Source organism: Stegostoma tigrinum, chromosome 17, assembly GCF_030684315.1.
Source record: "Stegostoma tigrinum isolate sSteTig4 chromosome 17, sSteTig4.hap1, whole genome shotgun sequence".
In the NCBI taxonomy this organism is placed as follows: Eukaryota; Metazoa; Chordata; class Chondrichthyes; order Orectolobiformes; family Stegostomatidae; genus Stegostoma; species Stegostoma tigrinum.
The window spans coordinates 51,628,389-51,648,782 of record NC_081370.1 but is presented as its reverse complement, the minus strand read 5'-3'; the positions used below and the strand labels follow the sequence as shown (position 1 = coordinate 51,648,782).

Here is a 20,394-nt window from a genome sequence, read left to right as displayed (position 1 = left end):
CCAGAGACTATTTCCCAGGGCAGAAATGGCTAGCACGAGGGGTCATAGTTTTAAGCTGGTTGGTGGAAAGTATAGAGGGGATGTCAGAGGCAGGTTCTTTACGCAGAGAGTTGTGAGAGCATGGAATGCGTTGCCAGCAGCAGTTGTGGAAGCAAGGTCATTGGGGTCATTTAAGAGACTGCTGGACATGCATATGGTCACAGAAATTTGAGGGTGCATCCATGAGGATCAATGGTCGGCACAACATTGTGGGCTGAAGGGCCTGTTCTGTGCTGTACTGTTCTATGTTCTATGTTCTATGTTCTATGATCTCACTCCACTTCTCACTATTCAAAAGTAGAATCTCACTGATGTCTCAGCAGACAATGTCAGCTTGGAACATTACACTCCATTTACAATAAGTCAGTTGGCCATCGAGAGCTGAAATCACTCTAACTTTAAGTCAATTAAGTTATGTTGTTGCAATCATCATTTTGCTGTTCCACTCTGTCATTGTCCATTGTCTGCACTTCATATTTCTGAAAATGTCAGCTCTGCCTTTGAAACCCCAATTCTAGGCGTGTCCTGTTAGTGATATTCTGATCCTAAACTAATCTGGCACTCTTGAAAATGTTGCTCAATGGAAAATGTTGCCCTCTGTTCTCTGAATGCAGCATTAGCGATTACTGCAGCTACACCATGAAAGAGTTGGGCTACCAGCACACATTCCAAGGGTCATGTTGGTCAAAAAGAGCTGTTTGTAAATTATATTATCGGCCTCCCAACAGAAGTATGATTTTTTTTAAAATGTGGAACTAGCACCAGGTTCTATCAAACCCTAATTCTTAACATTAGACATGATAAAAGTGAGTAATTAGGTTTGACAGGATTTATACAATTTGTTTATAAGTGCTTTCACGAGTCATTTGTTTCAGTGTTGAGATTTTACATACTTTTACACTCTAACATCACAGCCTTGTTTCCACTACTGGTCCGTGGTGCTGATACAAAGCTTGACAACTGCCCTCAATCAAATCATGATCATGCCAGTTTTCAATGCATGCAAAACCAGTCATCACTGCTTATTTCTCAGAAGTAAGCAATAATAACACTAACTCCTTCCCTTCCATGTATGCAACACTGTATGTTACTTCCGTTTAAATTATGCTGCAGGTTTACAGCTTATATGATCTTCTCTGAACAAGGGTCTTTTAGCACAACGCACTGCAGTAACTGAAGCAATTGCATGCCTTATGTGAATATAAATATCCCTTCAAAGCAGAGTATGTTAACACATTAACCTATCAGAGAAGGGCGTTTCAGTTCGATCATATTTACCCAATACACAGATTACACTGTCCCTACAAGGTCTACAATGGGTCAGGAAGGTGGTTCACCATTGGCAATTTCAGAATGGACAGAATGTCCAGTCTTTCCAATGTGGACTGCATTTCTTGGTCTACACCAATTAATCTACATACCCACTGAACCACAAGGTGACAACATACATTGTGCACTGCTTACAAATGTGTCCAAAATTGCAGGAGATTTAGGATGTTTCCAAGAAGAAAAAACAAATACATTACCTGTATATAATGACTGCAACTATGAGAATCAGGATTGCCAATATTGACAAGACCGCTCCAACAATGTAACTTATGTGCAATCCTTCACCTGCAGTTGGTCAGAATGAAATGAACACAATGCTTTAGTTTAAGCGGAATGGCTATTGTTGCAGAATAATATGTGAAAACAAAATCAGAATTGTCAAAATAGTTTCCAATTGCATTATAAAGGTTCAATGCAGATTAATCTAGAGGTAAGAGTCATCTCTGAACCATAGTTAATTTGTTTCTTCTTGACTAATGTTCACTCACGGATAGAAACAGTAACAATGTTCATATTGTAAGTAATTACAGAAATTCAGCTGGGCATCACCAAGGCATTTTGTGCTTGCAAAGATGTCAGGTTAGGAGGTGAATTGCCATTGTATAAAGATAATCTAGCTGCACTGTAGGTTTCTGCATCAGTAGAGTGCCATTCATTAGTTAAACCTGGGCTTGTGCCCATAATTGGCCACATAGATTGTTTCTGACTGTCAGAGAAGGCATCAAGGAAACATGGAGGTAATACTGTTCTGTACAGCAACAAAAAGACTGGAAGAGAGATTTGAAGCTCCTCTATGGCACGCTTAGAAAGCCTTTGGCAAAACACGTGGGGTCAAGTTCCTAACCTTCCTACATCCATCAGAAGTAGTCATCGCAAATATAAATCTCACCGCTACCCATTCCCCTAAAAAAGGACAGAGAGGATAATCCTACAGCAAAAAAATTCTCAAAATTTTAATTTGATTATTCCCGAATTTCCCCACCCATATCACAATTGATGTCTCCATTTTCAGTAAAATCAATAATACAAAGCACTAAAATCAGATTGCACTTCATCCTGCTAAACTCCACCAATCTTATACAGCCTCAGCAGTCTCTGTGCTTTAGGTTTCTGAAGCCTTTCCCATTTAGAAAATAGTCTACACCTCTATTCTTCTTGCCAAAATGCATAACCTCACACTTTCCCACATTGTATTCCACCTGATATTTCTTTGACCACTCTCCAAGCCTGTTCAAGTCCTCTGCAGCCTCCCTGCTTCCTCAACACTACCTGTCCCTCCATTTATCTTTGTGTCATCTGAAAACGTAGCAACAATGCCCTCAGTCCCGTCATCCAGATCTTTAATGAATTACGTTAATAGTTGTGGTCCGAATATGGACCCCTGCAGAATGCAATAAGTCATTGGCTACAATGCTGAAAAAGACCCTTTATCCCTACTCTCTGCCTTCTGCCATCCAAGCAGTCCTCTATCCATACCAGTATCTTGCCCCCACACCATGGGCTCTTGTTGAGCAGCCTCCTGTGCAGCACCTTGTCAAATGGTTTCTGGAAATCCAAATAGATCACATCCACTGTCTCTCCTTTGTCAAACTTGCTTTTTACCTCCTCAAAGAATTCTAACATATTTGTCAGGCATAACCTGCTGTCTCAGACCTATTCATCATGCACTTCCAAGTACTCCACAATCTCATCCGTGACAATGGACTCTAAAATATTACCAAAGATCAGGCTAAGTGGCCTGTAGCTTCCTGCTTTCTGCCTCCCCCATTCTTAAACAGAGTATTACATCAGCCATTTTCCAGTCCTCTGGGACCCTCCCTGACTCCAGTGATTCCTGAAGGATCACCACCAATCCTCCTACAATCTCCTCGGCTACCTGCTTCAGAACTCCGTATTGTTATGAGTGAGTTACATTGTCATGAATAAGATATATTGAATCAGATAATGGTTTTAATGTAAACTCAATCAGTGCCATGAAATACCAATTACGTTCTTTGTCTGGCAAATTCACTCACTCATTCGCTAATGGTAAGGTACTCCATCTAGTGGTCTGGTTGAGAAAGGAATTAAATACTCAACAACTAGGTTTGTGTATTAAAAAAGTACCTCTAATGTCACTTTTAAAGGTCACCGGGTAGTATTAGCAGCATCCTCCTCACTCAATAAGGAGATGGATGGGCAGAGGGATTAGATAGCATTTTAAATAGTTTCAAAACTGATCAACCAGAGACAGAACAGTTTAAAGCTAATGAAATACTGCCAATGAAAGACAGAAATTATGGTCATAATCTTCTAGTTTCAGAGGTGTTGAGCCAATATGGAGGAGGACAACTTCATGAGGCAGGAGTGGGACATCCCTTTGCACCTCTCCCGAATTCAGTTGCATTAATGACCATTTAAGGGCTCAATCCAGCCTCGACTGTGGGTATCTGTGCTGTAGACAAGATGAGGAAGACTCAGCCCAATCAACTGGTAATCAAGTTCATGAAGGATCTCAGGGCATTTTACAATATAAAAGAGTGCTTTATAATGCCAATTGTTATCCATCAACACCAGTGGGCCCGCGATCTTGGACCTCTCTATCCACAGGTTTTGGGGAAGTACTTTCACCACAGGGACTGAAGCAGTTCAAGATTCCTCATCAACATGCTTTGCAAAAGCAAATAAGGACAGGCAATAAGCAATGGCCAGCCTCGAAGTGTCCATATCCCCCGGAACAGTATTCTAAAAAATGGGAAATAATCACTGTTCATCAGAAAAGATCTTTTCAGCCTCATGTCAGATTGCAGAAAACATACCATTTATTGCAGGCAACACTTCGTTTACACTCTCCTCGCAGAGACCTTGACTTGTATCTTTCTGAGAACAACTAGAGACAAGACATTGTATTCAGCAATTGACATGAAACATGCTGTAAAACTCAATATTTGGATTGGCATGAGTCTTGCACTATTAACAGTTCAGGATGAGGATTATGGTTGCATAAATTGATTGATCACACATTCAATCATTCATCAATGATAGTTACATAATCTTTTAGATCAATGTTATTTTAATATTCTATCTGCAATCATCTAACACATGCCATGCAATTTGCATTATAAAATAATAACATAAGGAAATTTCATTCTCTTCACTATTTGTTGAACTCACCTTACCAAACATGGTTATACGGCTATCAAACAACCTATTTTAAATTCGGAGATAGTAGAAACTGCAGATGCGAGAGAATCTGAGATAACAAGATACGGAGCTGGATGAACACAGCAGGCCAAGCAGTAGCAGAGGAGCAGGAAAACTGACGTTTCAGGCCTAGACCCTTCTCCAGAAATGGGGGAAGGGGAAGGGGGTTCTGAAATAAACAGGGAGAGAGGGGGAGGAGGATAGAAGATGGATAAAGGAGAAGATAGGTGGACAGGGGACAGACAGGTCAAAGAGGCGGGGTGCAGCCAGTAGGCGATGAGTTAGGGAGGGGATAGGTCAGTCCAGGGAGGACGGACAGTTCAAGGCGGCAGGATGAAGTTAGTAGTTAGGAGATGGGGGTGGGGCTTGAAGTGGGAGGAGGGGATAGGTGGGAGGAAGGACAGGTTAGTGAGGCGGGGACAAGCTTGGATGGTTTTGGGATGCGGTAGGGGGAGGGGAGATTTTGAAGCTTGTGAAGTCCACATTGATACCATATGGCTGCAGGGATCCCAGGCGGAATATGAGTTGCTGTTCCTGCAACCTTCGGGTGGCTTCGTTGTGGCACTGCAGGAGGCCCATGATGGACATGTCGTCTGAGGAGTGGGAGGGGGAGTTGAAATGGTTCGCACCTGGGAGGTGCAGTTGTTTGTTGCGAACTGAGCGGAGGTGTTCTGCAAAATGGTCCCCAAGCCTCCGCTTGGTTTCCTCGATGTAGAGGAGGCCACAACAGGAACAGCAGATGCAGTATACCACATTGGCAGATGTGCAGGTGAACCTCTGCTTGATGTGGAAAGTCTTCTTGGGGCATGGGATGGGGGTGAGGACGGAGGTGTAGGGTCAGGTGTAGCACTTCCTGCGGTTGCGGGGGAAAAGTGCCGGGTGTGGTGGGGCTGGAGGGGAGTGTGGAGTGGACAAGGGAGTCCCAGAGAGTGGTCCCTCTGGAAAGCAGATAAGGGTGGGGAGGGAGAAAAGTCTTTGGTGGTGGGTTCGGATTACAGATGGCCGAAGCGTTGGAGGTTGATGTGCTGGATCTGGAGGTTGGTAGGGTGGTACGTGAGGACGAGGGGGATTCTCTTTTGGCGGTTATTGCCGGGGTGGGGCGTGTGGGAAATGCAGTAGACATGGTCGAGGGTGTTCTCAACCACTGAGAGGGGTATGTTGCGGTCCTTGAAATACGAGGACATCTGAGATGTACGGGAGTGGAATGCCTCATCCTGGGAGCAAAGGAATTGGGAATAGGGGATGGCATTTTTGCAGGAAGGTGGGTGGGACAAGGCGTATTCTAGGTAGCTGTGGGAGTCGGTGGGCTTGAAATAGATATTGGTTTTTAGGTGATTGCCAGAGATGGAAACAGAGGGGTCTAGGAAGGAGAGAGGGGTATCAGAGATGGTCCTGGTGAACTTAAGGTTGGGGTGAAAGGTGGTTGGTGAAGTGGATGAACTGTTTAAGCTCCTCGTGGGAGCCCTAAAGTCACACCCCTTCTTCCTGTCCTGCAGGCCCGACCAGTCCCCCTCCACTGACACCCTCATCAGCTTTGCTGAACTCGTCCTCACCCTCAACAACTTCCCTTTCAATTCCTCCCACTTCCCTCAGACAAAGGGGACGGCAATGGGTACCTGCATGGCCCAAGCTATGCCTGCCCCTTTGTAGGTTATGTGGAACAATCCCTCTTCTGTAGCTACACTGGCCCGAAACCCCAACTCTTCCTCTATTACATTGATGATTGTATCTGCACTGCCTCATGCCCCCACGAGGAGCTTGAACACGTCATCCATTTCACCAACACCTTCCACCCCAACCTTAACGTCACTTGGACCAACTCTGATACTTCTCGCTCCTTCTTGGACCTCTCTGAGTCCATCTCTGGCAGCCACCTAGAAACCAATATCCATTTAATGCCCACCAACTCCCACAGCTACCTAGAATACACCTCCTCCCACCCACCTTCCTGCAAAAATGCCATCCCCTCTTCTCAATTCCTTTGCCTCCACCGCATCTGCTCCCGGGGTGAGGCATTCCACTGCCGTGCATCTCAGAAGTCCTCATTTTTCAAGGACCGCAACTTCCCCCCGCAGTGGTCTAGAACACCCTCGGCCATGTCTCCCATGTTTCCCACAACTCATCCCTCACTCCCCCTCCTCGCAATAACGACCAAAACAGAATCTCCCTCGTCCTCACGTACCACCCCACCAACCTCCGGGTCAACGCATCATCCTCCGACGCTTGGCCATCTGCAAGCTGACTCCACCACCAAAGACTTTTCTACTTCCCCACCCTTATCTGCTTACTGGAGGGACCACTCTCTCCAGGACTCCCTTGTCCGCTCCACACTCCCCTCCAGCCCCACTACACCCAGCACTTTCCCTGCAACCGTAGGAAGTGCTACACCTGCCCCCACACATCCCCCCTCACCCCCATCCCAGGCCCCAAGAAGAATTTCCACATCAAGCAGATGTTCACCTGCTCATCTGCCAATGTGGTATACTGTATCTGCTGTTCCCGTTGTGGCCTCCTCCATATCGGGGAAATCAAGCGGAGGCTTGGGGACCACTTTGCAGAACACCTATGCTTGGTTCGCACTAAACAACTGCACCTCTCAGTCATGAACAATTTCAACTCCCCCTCCCATTCCTCAGACAACATGTCCATCCTGAGCCTCCTGCAGTGCCACAATGATGCCACCCAAAGGTTGCAGGAACAGCAACTCATATTCCGCTTGGGAACCCTGCAGCCCAAAGTTAGTGTGGACTTCACAAGCTTCAAAATCTCCCCTACCCCCACTGCATCCCAAAACCATCCCAGCTTATTCCCACCTCCCTAACCTGTTCTTCCTCCCACCTATCCCCTCCTCCCACCTCAAGCCCCATCCCCATCTGCTACCTACTAACTTCATCCCACTCCCTTGACCTGTCCAACCTCCCCCCAACTGCCCATCTACACTCACCTTTGCTGGCTCCATTCCCTCCTCTTTGACCTGTCTGTCTCCTGTCCACCTATCTTCTCCTCTATCCATCTTCTATCCGCCTCCCCCTCTCTCCCTGTTTATTTCAGAATCCCCTTCCCCTCCCCCATTTCTGAAGAAGGTTCTAGGCCCAAAACATCAGCCTTCCTGCTCCTCTGATGCTGCTTGGCCTGCTGTGTTCATCCAGTTCTACACTTTGTGATCTCATAGCCTATTTATATTGCTCAAATTTGACCCTTGCCTGCAATAACCAGCAGGCTATCACAATCTTATAGATGTCACAGCAGACCTTCTGTTCCTTCACATACTAGTGCTGCATCTGTGAGCTGGAATCCATTATGGTGTGAAGGCGTCGATGTTGGACTGGGGTGGACAAAGTCAGAAATCACGCGACACCAGGTTCTAGTCCCACAGGTTTATTTGAACTCACAAGCTTTCAGAGCGCAGCTCCTTCATCACTTGAAAAGAAGCAGCGCTTCAAAAGCTTGAGTTCAAATAAACTTGTTGGGCTATAGCCTAATGTTGTGTGACTTCTGACCATATGAATCATGACCAATTGTACATTCAGCTGAAATCAGCTTGAAACAGGAAAAGAATGATCAATCATATTGGCCTGTTTTGCTGTCAGGTATAGCTTTATCACGTGAACCAGCAGGAGAGTACGCAATGTACTTCAGGCCAATTTGGAAGATCTAATTACAATTTAACGTCTCTTTAGAAATGTTTTGGACTCCTGATACCAAAGATAATTGTTAAAATCACAACAGTCAATATTTTCATTTTAAATCACGGAGATGGAAATGGCATCTGTGATATCTGTGGCTCTTGAATAATTTATAAGGCCCCACTCTCTTTAAGGGCAAAACAGGTCTACTTTTTAAATATGCTTTTAAAAACTTTTACATTGCCAATGAGAACATATCTGCAACAGCAATGTATGACAAACACTCTTAACACAGCCACTGCATTAGTTCAGTGTCACTAATATTTACGGCAGTAACATTATTTCAGTTTTTTGGTGTGGCACAAATCTGCTTACTGAGTTCCAGGATTCAGTTTGGATTTATGGTGTTTTTAACAATTTTGCTGAATTACTTTTCTCAAGAAGGGAAGAAGAACTTGCAGTGCTACCAGGAGACACTCCGACTCTTTCTGGTGCTTGCAAAAGCCAGTATCCATGATCTAAAAGAACACTTCCTGGGTATATATAACTTATAGCATATATTTCATCTCTTAGCATACTCCTTTCTTACTGCCAAACCTCACTCTTATTTGACAATGAACAAGATCCTGGTTTGTGATCAATATTGGTTGTCATAATATGAAATCCACAGGCTTTAACAATGTGTCGCAAACATTCAAGAGAGAGTCCATTCACTGCTTAGCTTCCAGCACCATTGAGGGGATTTTGTCTGGCCCAAGACAAAGCTCTCTTTGCAGTAATGATGAGTGAATTACATTTATGTCTTGCTCAACTGTCAAATGGAAAGCAAAGCTGCTTGATATTTCTGCAGTAATCTAGTTTGCAATAAATGCCCTGAGTGAAGGCGACGTGAGCAGACCCACGATGATCAGCGGGCGGCCTTTATAAATTGCCTCCAGGTTAACTTGAATAAAATCAAAGGCTCCCTGGATCAAGCTGAAGGTGTTACATATCAAAGGCTACAATCTGCAGACTTACTTCTCATTTATGTTCTCAACAGGATCTGTGGGCTTTGCAGGGAAAAAGTCAATGTTCCTACGCGGGCCTCCAGCATCAGCTTTCTCACTGGAATGGGTGGTTTCTGGAAACGGAGGCACATATCCAGGAACTGCAAAGAATTATGTTTATCGATCACATTAAAATCATGTTTAAACAGCAAAACACTACCTTCACCCACAGGAGCATCCACACAGCTTGTAAATAATGCTCAGCATCTTTCATTCCAAATAACCAACTTCTGATCTGAACCAATCTATCTTAAGGTGGTGCCAAATAAAGAGATCCTTTCCAAAAATGAAGATGAATTTGAGTGAGGGTGTGTGCACGTGCATGTGTGTGTAAGTGTGAGAGAGAGACACACACTCCCTCCCTTCACACATAGATCCTATAATTTGTCTGAAGAGAGTACAATGGAGAACACTGAATGCAAAGAAAATGAACAGGTGAATGGTATTGGACTATGGATGGCACAAACCTGAACAACAACAGGCTACTGTAGTATTCTTGCGATTCTACAAGCGACAAACAGACAGGTTAGCTACCGTGGCGATTCAGTACAGTAGCAGGGAGGAGCTGCTTGGCCTGCTGTGTTCATCCAGCTCCACACTTTGTTATCCAAGAGCTGGTCAGCTGTTGGGAGCAGGCACAGTAGTTGGGAAATTTGGGAAAGAGGCAGGGTTTAAAGGAAATCCCCATTAAAAATTGTAAGAAACTAATGGAAAACACTAGCATACGTTCACAGATCGTGAACCAGGGCTGAATGGAGTCCTGATTAAGAAAACCTACTGACACATGAAAGCAGAGGTCCCATCCTATCTCCATCCACTTTGACCAGTACATGAAAGGGGACACAACCAGAAGCCCACATTATCTTTGGAAGTTGCCAGTGCTTTCTAAAAATTGATATTTTAGAGTTTCTGGAATTTGAACAAATCACACCTGCAGAGTGGTGGCATGAACAAAGGATTGAAGATGTGAAATGTACAAAAGGCAAATAAAAATGGACCTGCTGAGTTTCCAGCTATTTCTCTTTTTGTTTAAAAATGGGGTTGCCTCTTTTACAGTTCATTATAAAACACTGTAACCTGAGTTGTACTGTTGTTTACTAAAGTAATCGATGACAATAGTGCTATGATTGGACAATGCAATGTACAGTCAGTTCTGCTACAGTGCGCATTTCTTCAACATGAATTGGCTTTAATGCGATTGAAGAATTTAGGCCACAATTTGAAAACACGAATTTTCCTTACCTGCATTGGCTATAACATGATTCTGGCCCCATTTGTTTAAATGGCGCAGCTATTGTGCAATTTTATTATAAGCCAAGATCGCAAGAGAATAGAACTATCATGTTATATCAGAACTGATTGTATTGACCATTAAATAATATAGTTGCTAGATTCTGCCATGTAAAAGAGCAGCACAGAAAAAACTGCAAAAGGTATTCAGATGTATTAAAACTGATTATACTCTCAAAAAAACTGGGAATCTGTATTATACAACATTGAAAGGTTAACTCAGTTTGAGATTGAGAGCTAATTCAAACTCTCCCCATGATATTCTTTGTAGATTGGCACAGCCATCTGTTTGGCTTTGAGAGTTACAAGAGCTTTCATTCATTCCATATAGGCCAGACAAGCCTGCCTGACTGTTTGAAATTTCTAGATGTAAGCTCTGGCTGTCTTCAAAAGTACAATAGATTCTGCAATGCAGTCTGTTTATTTAGTGGCCCTGGGAAGTCAGTTTGATGGTTTGGCTGCCATCTAAGTAACAATGGGCTTTGAAATGCAATATCTGTTTATTTAAGCACTATAGAGAATGGCAGGTTGATGGCTTTGAGAGATTTGGAGGATAATTGGTTTTCAGAACCTATTTGAAAGATTTCCGAATTTTCAATAACATCTAAAATGTTACTATAAAGCTTGATAGTTCTGATTGTAAAGTAGAATTTGAAGATGTAGCAATGTAAAGATATTATTTAATGAATGTGTAGATGATTTTCAGAGGCATGTCACAATTAGAGTATGATCTCACTTGTCATGTGTTAGAGACTCTGCTAGAAGACTGGATTAGTTCAGCTCACAGCAAGGAGCACGGCTGTCTTATTGTCATATTTCTATTGTTAATAGTCATTATTTAAAAGAAACATACAAGGCCTACCTGAGCTTGTATGAAGACCAGACATGAGAGAAAGGAGTGATGGAATGAGATCGAAAGGTTAACTGGGTAGTGAACGGGATGAAGAGAGGGTGTGAAAGGTCAAAGGGCCTTTATTCCAACCTGCAAGTTTAACTTTATTTGGAGGAACCACTAATGGCAATGAGGAACTGGAGTGATATTTCTGGGGATGGGAGCAGACCTTCTAACCTGGCTCCTTCAGCATCGGCCCACCTCCCTACCAGGGCCTTCCCTTCCTCCCAGATTAAAGTCCCGTTTGCCAGGACATAGGTGAGATAATAGCATTGGGATTATTCAGGCCATCTGCTTCTTGCCTCCAATGGGAAAATTCCCACTTTCCATAGTTCTAGGAATGTAGATACATGATTTTTAGATTACCAGGTAATACAGAGGAAATAAATATTTAATCCAAACTGGCCAGATAGTCAAGAGAGAAAAAACCTCTCTGGATAAAGCCACAGGGGCAAGTATTTTCACAATTCCACTTAGATCTTTGCAAGTGCTGACAAAGAAAAGCAATAACAATGCATAGGCTGGAGTTAACTCTGTTTGACCACTAACTGTTCTGCGATACTACAGCTCAGTTGGGCAGTCCAAGTGATTGCGGCAACGTTAGCTCATCCAATGTTCTGCAAATGCCGATTGGCATGCTGTCACATTGAATTTTGCTATTGGAAGCCCACGTTATGCATGGATCTCGGAGGCCTGTATGCCAAGGAAAAGATGAGCATCACAGCAGCTATGAATGTACCTTCCGTGGCCATCGGGTCCAGCAGTGAGACACAAACCAGGAGCTTCTAGCTCAGAGTGGGCACTGCCAACTACACCGCTAGATCAATTTGATGCCGGACATGAATTTAAAAAGTATATAGTATCTACACATGATTAGAAAGAATCAGGATGATTATGCCCACAGAATGGTGGCACTTTCAAGTAAGAGCCCTTCTGAATTGGCACAGAATTTAAATACCTATTTTAAATTCGCTCCCTTAAATATACAAAATAATCTCTTAAGACGCATAATATTTGCAGCTGAAAAACTCCATGGTTGATCTGTTTTTTTTTAAAATGGGCATTTCAGAGTATGTTTTCTGTCTTTAAGCCATGAGAACTGAAAAGCACAGGCAAACACAATATTTGTGGCATTAGGAACGTTACCTACCCACAGAGCACAGTCGTCCATCTGGCTCATCTGGACAGTCACACACAAAGTCTGTTGCCCTGGCAAAGCAAAGATGTGTGCATCCTCCATTATTCACACCACATGAGTTGGTGCCTGAAACAAATTCAATCAATTATTTAAAGTTTGAATTCATTTCTAACAGTCATGTTCTTTCCACAGTATCCACTAGGGGGTGTAAAGGGAAGATGTCCCAAAATAGAAATGAATGATTCAGTCATGGCATTTTACTACATGGTTTTTACACTGGAGTTCATGTAGTGGGGGGGGGGAGAAGCAATGCAATACACTGATGGCGAATATGATGGCTATCATGTCTAAGTGATCATTTTTGGAATGTATTGATGTTTTTCAATGCATATTAAATGCACAGTTTCATACCTAAAGGCAAAGCAGCAATCAACAAAACATCTACTGGTGAATCTGGCTTTAGATCAGAAATCTGGTAAAGTAAGCCCTGTCACTGTTGCAAACATGGGGCCTAATTTTCAGCCAGTATCAATGAGGCCGATGGTGCTCAACATTATTGATGGTCAAAAGCTACACTAGTATCAGCAGGAGGTGGATGCACAGTTAAAATGAAAACTTCCAAACATTGCTGGCCAGGTTGTGGTGCTCTACTATTAGCTTTGTGAATACGTCACTCCACTCACTGACTCTCAACATTTACGAACAGTTACTGATATAAAGTTCCTGTATTGGAATGTGTGGATATAGACTAAACCCACACTGAAATTTAGGTCTTCAATATTTTTGATCTAACTGGCCCATCCTTTAAAAAAATTATAAGTAATAATCAGTAATGAATTATCACTAGTCAATATCTTTGGTGCTAAAAATCAACAAAATCAATCCTTCAGATATTAAATGTTGCTGAAGGTTTTTTTTAAAAAAGTAGTAAAACTTGGAGATTTTTCCTGAGTTTTTACTTCGGTCTTGTTGATCAAGCTTTTTTCCCTTCTCTATATTTTCTTTCCTGTGCCAGGATTAAGCTCCTCTGATTTGCACTTACTCCTCCCTCCTTTTAAGTTCCCACTCCTTCAGTCTGAGTGATCACTGTTAATTTCCCAGTCCTTCAATCTGATTGTTGCACAGTTGCTTGCCCTGTTCACTTAGGTCCCAGGTACTCACTAAGTGGCCTGGTACAAAAACAATTAGTGTCCAAATGTTTTTCACTCCAATCTCTTTTTTTCTTTCTATACCTGTTTGCCTTTGTGGGGAGACCACAATAATGTCCATCAGTCCCTCCACATTAGCAAGGATGGTTTCCTTGTTCCGACCTGTGTATTTGTCCACACGCTGGACTGATTTAGTTTGCCAGTCTGTCCAGTAAATCCAGCGATCATGCTAATTATGAAAACAATTATTTTAGATTTTACATACATATAATTTAAAGTTATCCAAAATATTTATTTCAAACACAATTCATCTTTATACTGGGAAATGCATCCTATCTGACAAAAAAAACCCTGCTTACAAACATAGATATATGTGAAGCCACAATTAAGTTACTGAGCATCATTCACGTCAGGAGAGCTGCTCAGCCAGACCTGGCTCATTTCTGCTGTTGCACACATACTGCGGACACCCCGTACATTCTTATCAAAGGCCTTTTGGAAATCCAAATACACTACATTTACTGGTTCCCTCTTATCCAGCCTGCTTGTTACATCCTCAATGAAATCTAAGTTTCTCAAACACAATTTCCTCTCACAAAACAATGCTAGTTCTGGTTATAGAGCCATAGGGCCATTTGGTTATACAGCACGGAAATGACCTCCAAGAAAAGACTACTACATACAATTCTGGTCACCTATTAGTAAGGATGTTGTTAAACTTGAAAGGTGCACAAAAAAACTACAAGAATGTTGCCAGGGTTGGAGGGTTTGTGCTACACAAAGATGCTGAATAGGCTGCATTTTTTCTCACCCTGAAGCTTGAAAGGCTGAGGGGTGACCTTAGAGAGGTTTATAAAATCATAACGGAATGGATAAGGTGAATAGCCAAGATCTTTTTTTCTAGGATAGGTGAATCCAAACCAGAGGATATAGGTTTAAGAGAGGGGAATGATTTAAAAGGTACTTTTTAACAGAGGGTGGTGCATGTATGGAATGAACTGTCGGACGATGTAGTAGAGTAGGGTGCAATTACAACATTTAAAAGGTACCTGGATGGGTATATGAATAGCAAGGGTCTAGAGGGATATGGGCCAAATGCTGGCAAATGGGGCTCAGTCAGATTGGATGTCTGGTCGGTGCAAACAAGTTATGATTTTCTAAATGCCCTGCTGTCACATCCTTAATAATAGATACTAGCATCTTCCCAAAAGATGATAAAAGTTAGACCAACTAGCCTCTGATTTTGGAATCTAGGTGACACTAGGAATAACGAAACAGCATTATCTTCAAGGCAGAGATTGATAAATTCTTGATCTCTCAAGGAATTAAGGGCTATGGGCAGAGTGTGGGTAAGAGGAGCTGAAATGCCCATCAGCCATGATTAAATGACGGAGTGGACTCGATGGGCCGAATGGCCTCACTTCCACTCCTATGTGGTTTTATATTATAACTAACATCTGAAACTTTAATCCACTGCGTAATAATTGCCAATAATTAGCGATTCTCAGTTTCTCCACAGGATGGCAGTGTTATATCCAAAGTCATCTTAAAGTTACAGAGCCCACTCAGTGATGAGAAAAGCTCACTTGTTCTATTTTTGTTTGCTCCAGAGATAGAACAGTAATCTGTCATAAAATCTGTTAAAATAAACACAGCTAAAATTATGACTACATCTTCTGAAAGCACATATAACAAAGAAGAAAAACATTTTCTTAATTTAGAAAATGTCATAGGGATTTTATGGGTTTTCTTGGCTGTCTTCCAAAGGAGATGGAATCTCATGGGAAATTGTACAACCATTTTTCAACTGGACTTCCACTGAAGGATCTTGGAAGATCAGGGGATCCTTACGGAGAATCTCTTCTCACGCAACTTACTTTGAGTAACCGAGTGGGATTGATATGTACATGCCTACAAGGATCAGGTTAATGCATGTGTGCTCCTGGCAGGACTTACAGTGTGCCAAGAGTACACATCAGGAATTCACAGGCAAAATCCAAGTTTTCTATTCATTCATCAATAATCATGGGAATATATACATGCCTAAGGCTTCTACAATAATGACAGTGAGTGCCAACTACTTCCAGAAAAGTCAACTAGCTATAACAAGAGAGTAAGAGCTTAAAAGTGTAAATATTATCAGCATGTGATGGCACAAATCATTGGTTGTTCAATATTTCACTTTGTCTTATGTCACTAGTGAAGGGTTGGACTACATTTGCGTCTTGGAGTGAACTGCTGTTTAAATTGTAGGCATTTGTATTGTCGTGTTTGAGTTCAGTCACTCTCCCCAAGTGTCATCGTCTGTTTAATTGGAATCATGAAAACCCCACAGCGTGGAAGCAGGCCATTCGGCCCATTAAGTCCACACCGACTTTCTGAAGGGCATTCCACACAGACCTCAGCCCTACCCTACTCCTGTAACTCTGTATTTCCCGTGGCTAATCCACCTTGATACCATGGGCAATTTAGCATGGCCAATCCACCTAACCTCCACATCTTTGGACTGTGGGAGGAAACCGGAGCACCTGGAAGAAACCCACGCAGACAAAAGGGAGAATACTCCACAGAGGCAGTCACCTGAAGGTGGAATTGAGCCCAGTTCCTGGCGCTGTGAGGTAGCAGCACTAACCACCGAGTTGCACCCTCTCAGTCTGTTGGGGATGTGCCAGACTGGGGCCCTGGTATGAGCTTTAAATGGTGCAGGCCTCACTGCCACTGGTATCATTGTGGTAGTGGCATGGGTGGGCAGCTCACTCATTGGATTTGATGACATCCCTCTTTCCCCACTAAAAGAAAGTCACTGGTGTAAGAGGATTAAACCCAGCTCCCTGTCCTTCTTGCTCTCCTTCATAGATCATAGAATCCCTACAGTGTGGAGGCAGGCCCTTTGGCCCCATGAGTCCACACCGACCCCTACAGCAGCCCACCTAGGCCCATCCCCCTATAACCCACCTAATCTACACACCCCTGAACACTACGGGCAATTTAGCATGGCCAATCCACCTAACCTGTGCATCTTTGGACTGTGGGTGGAAACTGCAGCACCTGGGGGAGACCCACACAGACACAGGGGCAATGTGCAAACTCCACACAGACAGACACCCGAGGGTATAATCGAACCTGTATCACTGTTATTAATACACATTCATGTTTGTATTTTCAGATTTTGAGTAATTGCTAATTACCTTACCTGAGTTAAGGCAAAGGGATGTATGACTTGGCCAACCAGAACTTGGCGCAGTTTTCCATTCAAATCACAACTCTCAATTCTATCCAAGTGAGCATCCACCCAGTAAATCCTGTCAGGAGAAATTAGCATTCATTGAAATGATCATGCAGATTGTTTAATATGTACATACACTTATGTCTAGCTGCAGAGAGAGAGAGAGAGAGAGAGAGAGAGAAAGAGAGAGAGAGAGAGAACGGAAAGACAGGGAAGAGTCATAGAGCTTTCACATACAAGTAGAGAAAGGAAACAGTAGATCGGCAAGGAGTGAGCACATGCAAGAGGTGACAGTGCAGACACAAAACACTGGAGACAATGGGGTGGAGATGTGGAACAGGACAGGAGGGGAGAGAGAGGAAAATGTATGTGAACAATGGAGGAGAGAACAGCACAAAGAGAAAGATGAGGGAATGGAGAACAAGGGCAGGGCAGAACGACAGTACTGCTCATATTCCCGAATTTGGCATCAGAAAGTACCACCTCTTAACTACTTCCCAGCAGCTTGTAGCATGAATGTCATTCAGTAAAAAATTTACCACAAAGAGGAATTATTTTCTATCTAATAGTAGTGCGCAACAAATCACTGTCAAAGACAATGGGGGTTGTCACTTGCCATAACACTGACAGTTCTAGTTAACCTTAAGATGTTAGTAAAGGAGATTCCTGGGTTGCTTTCCAGGATAGTACTAGGCTTTCCTTCTGAATCCACGTTGGTTAATTACATTTCTCATCCCTCATGGCCCTTCTACACTGATCATCTGATGGCTATTTTACATATTTTCTGCTCTTTCTCAGCTCACCTTCTTGAGTCATAATCTAAGGTTAGCCCATTTGGCCAACCCAAATCTGTATTAATGAGAACTTTCCGATCTGTGCCATCCAACTGCGCACGCTCGATTTTGGCAAGATTTCCCCAGTCTGTCCAGAACAGATACCTAGCAGAATACAAGAAAAATATCGACATTTTAAAATTTAACTTTTTAAATTCCATGCCCAAAGTATTTGGTCTGAAGAGTTATGTTAACTCATGAAACTCCGCTTTCTCAATGTTTTCGTACCTCAGGTCAACAATGTGGTCATGCATTCTGCATAGATTACCTAGAATTGTTGTGGGTTACTCTTACTAACTCTTACTGTTAACCTGGATCAGGGAATGAAGAATGATTTTTCATCTTGGTTCTGAGTACTACTGAAAGAAGTCTAATACAGAGTCCTCGGAAGAACAACTTCTGTAGAATAGGTAGGACATGTTTTGCTGTAAAATGTCTCCCATCAAATACAGAATTTCTTACTTTTAAATTGGCTTTGGACAGATTGAAGGATGAAGAAAAATCTTCTGAACCTCTGACGTGTATGTTTATTTTTCATTTAAAACAAAATGTCGACCTAGTCCAATTTCATCTCACATAAGTTTTGCTGTAATGCAAAATTTATTTGAATATTTTTGCAAGAAACACTAAATGTCTCGTATCAACAGGCTCACAATTTTAAAAATTCTTTTACGGGAAATGGTCATTATTGTCAAGGGCAGCATTTGTTGCCCATCCCTAATTGCCTTTTGAACTGAGAGGCTTGCTAGATCAATGCAGAGGGCGTTTAGGAGTAAACCACATTACTCTTGGTCACAAATAGGTCATATGTCACATTGCCTTCCTTACAGTGTATGATTGAAGTATAGTGGTTGTAATGAGGTCAGCCAGATGGACCTCTTAGAATATGAGTTCCCTGATTGGGGTTGTTAATCTGGTCTAATCAGGGAGTCCAGGCTGACGGATTAAAACAGGAGTGTTGGACATGCTGATCACTGAGAGCTGGATCTGTCAAGGACTCTCCACAAGTAAATAAAGGGTGGCTAGGTGAGTGGATACCGGCATCTGTGGAGTTGTTTTGTGCACCTACTGGGTTTTCACAGTAATCGATTATTGACTAATCTTCGGTCCCCTGATTGTATCAACTGAATACAAATGACACAGCTGCCCTGGTGGGATTTGAATCCAGGCCAGAGTACTAACTTATACTTCTGGCTCTGAAATTGTTACTGGCTCATCTTTAGTTAGCACATGTGGTTGCAGGCACATTTGAGAATTCAACATATTCAATTTAAATTCTAGGTAGGTCATGGAAAAATACAGCACATAGACACTTCTAGAATTAATGTGCTCTTACCTAATTTTTATGGTGTTGAATTTTATTGCACTTTTAAAAGTAGGTAGATGTTGATTTATTACAGAGATGTGGTAAGTAACATATACAAAATACGAACCTTATCAAAAAAATGTGAAGCCTGAACTGGATTCTGGCTGTGCAAAGAAAAAGATTGCTTACCCTTTCCTAGGAAATACAGCAATCGCCCTTGGTTCATCCAGGCTGTTGTTGATTAGTACCTTCCGGCAGCTTCCATTGAGCCAAGACACTTCAATCGTGTTCCTGCCAGTGTCTGTCCAGTAGAGGTTCCTTGCTACCCAGTCAATGGCCAAACCATCAGTCGTTTTTAAACCCTGACCAATGACCGTCATCATGCCACTGCCATTCAGATTGGCACTTCTGATCAGACAAAAAGCAAAGTTTTACTTTACAAAACCAGAAGCTAGGAGAAGGCAAAGAGATTTTGGTGTCGAGTACATAAATCATTAAAGGATGGTGCAAAGGCAATCCGGAAGGACAACATAATAAGTACATAAATTACTGGGAAAACTCCACAGGTCTAGCAACATCTGTGACGAGAAAGCAGAGATAATATTTCAGGTCCAGCTTTTTTCAGAACAGCCAGTTTCTCTGGTCTGGCACCTTAACTGCTCTATCTGGAATCATAGAATCCCTACAGTGTGGAAGCAGGCCATTCAGCGCATCAAGTCCACACCAACCCTCCAAAGAGCATCTGACCCAAGCCCTGTCACCTTGCATTTCCCTATGTCTAATCCCTCCAGCCTTTGCATCCCTGGACACCAAGGGAAGTTTAGCATGGCCAATCCATCTAACCTGCACATCTTTGTACTGTAGCAGGAAATCAGAGCACCAGAGACACAGTGCAAAACAGACAACTGCCAGAGGGTGGAATCGAATCCAGGTCCCTGGGCTTGTGAGGCAGTAGTGGTAACCACTGAGCCACTGTGCTGCCTCTGCATTACCAGAAGGTGGACAGAAGCCAGAGCTTTAGTTCATTTTTCTTTCCTTAATCCAGAGGCAACTTGGTCAAATGTTAACTCTCTGCTCAGTTGAAACCTGACAGCTGAGCAGGGTTTAAACCCAAGCCCAATGGTGATCTTTGTGGCTCACGCATTCACCGGATAAAATCGTCAAACATCATCAGAAATGAAATAGAAATCCTGGTCCATTAAGCAATAAAGTAACACATTTCTCTGACCCAGTACTTTTCTTTTGTAGATGGGATCCTTCAGTGTTTGGTTATTGTAGCTCACTAGCTGAGAGACCCTTTCAGACCCAGCAGCATACATTCACATCATCATTTCAATA

The 20,394-nt window shown here is 42.7% G+C and overlaps 1 protein-coding gene across 5 annotated transcripts in view; it reads right to left on the bottom strand.

Annotated features, from left to right (window-relative positions):
- Positions 1-20,394, bottom strand: part of lrp4 (low density lipoprotein receptor-related protein 4) — a 377,362-nt gene that overhangs the window by 24,506 nt on the left and 332,462 nt on the right. For all 5 annotated transcript variants that reach the window (XM_048545554.2, XM_048545552.2, XM_048545551.2 and 2 more), the window contains 8 exons: positions 19,246-19,464; positions 17,721-17,855; positions 16,885-16,993; positions 13,776-13,920; positions 12,556-12,669; positions 9,195-9,324; positions 4,167-4,237; positions 1,566-1,653 (listed from right to left, as the gene is read on the bottom strand). In XM_048545554.2, the coding sequence (XP_048401511.1) occupies positions 1,566-1,653; positions 4,167-4,237; positions 9,195-9,324; positions 12,556-12,669; positions 13,776-13,920; positions 16,885-16,993; positions 17,721-17,855; positions 19,246-19,464 (1,011 nt within the window). The remainder of the gene's footprint in view (positions 1-1,565; positions 1,654-4,166; positions 4,238-9,194; positions 9,325-12,555; positions 12,670-13,775; positions 13,921-16,884; positions 16,994-17,720; positions 17,856-19,245; positions 19,465-20,394) is intronic.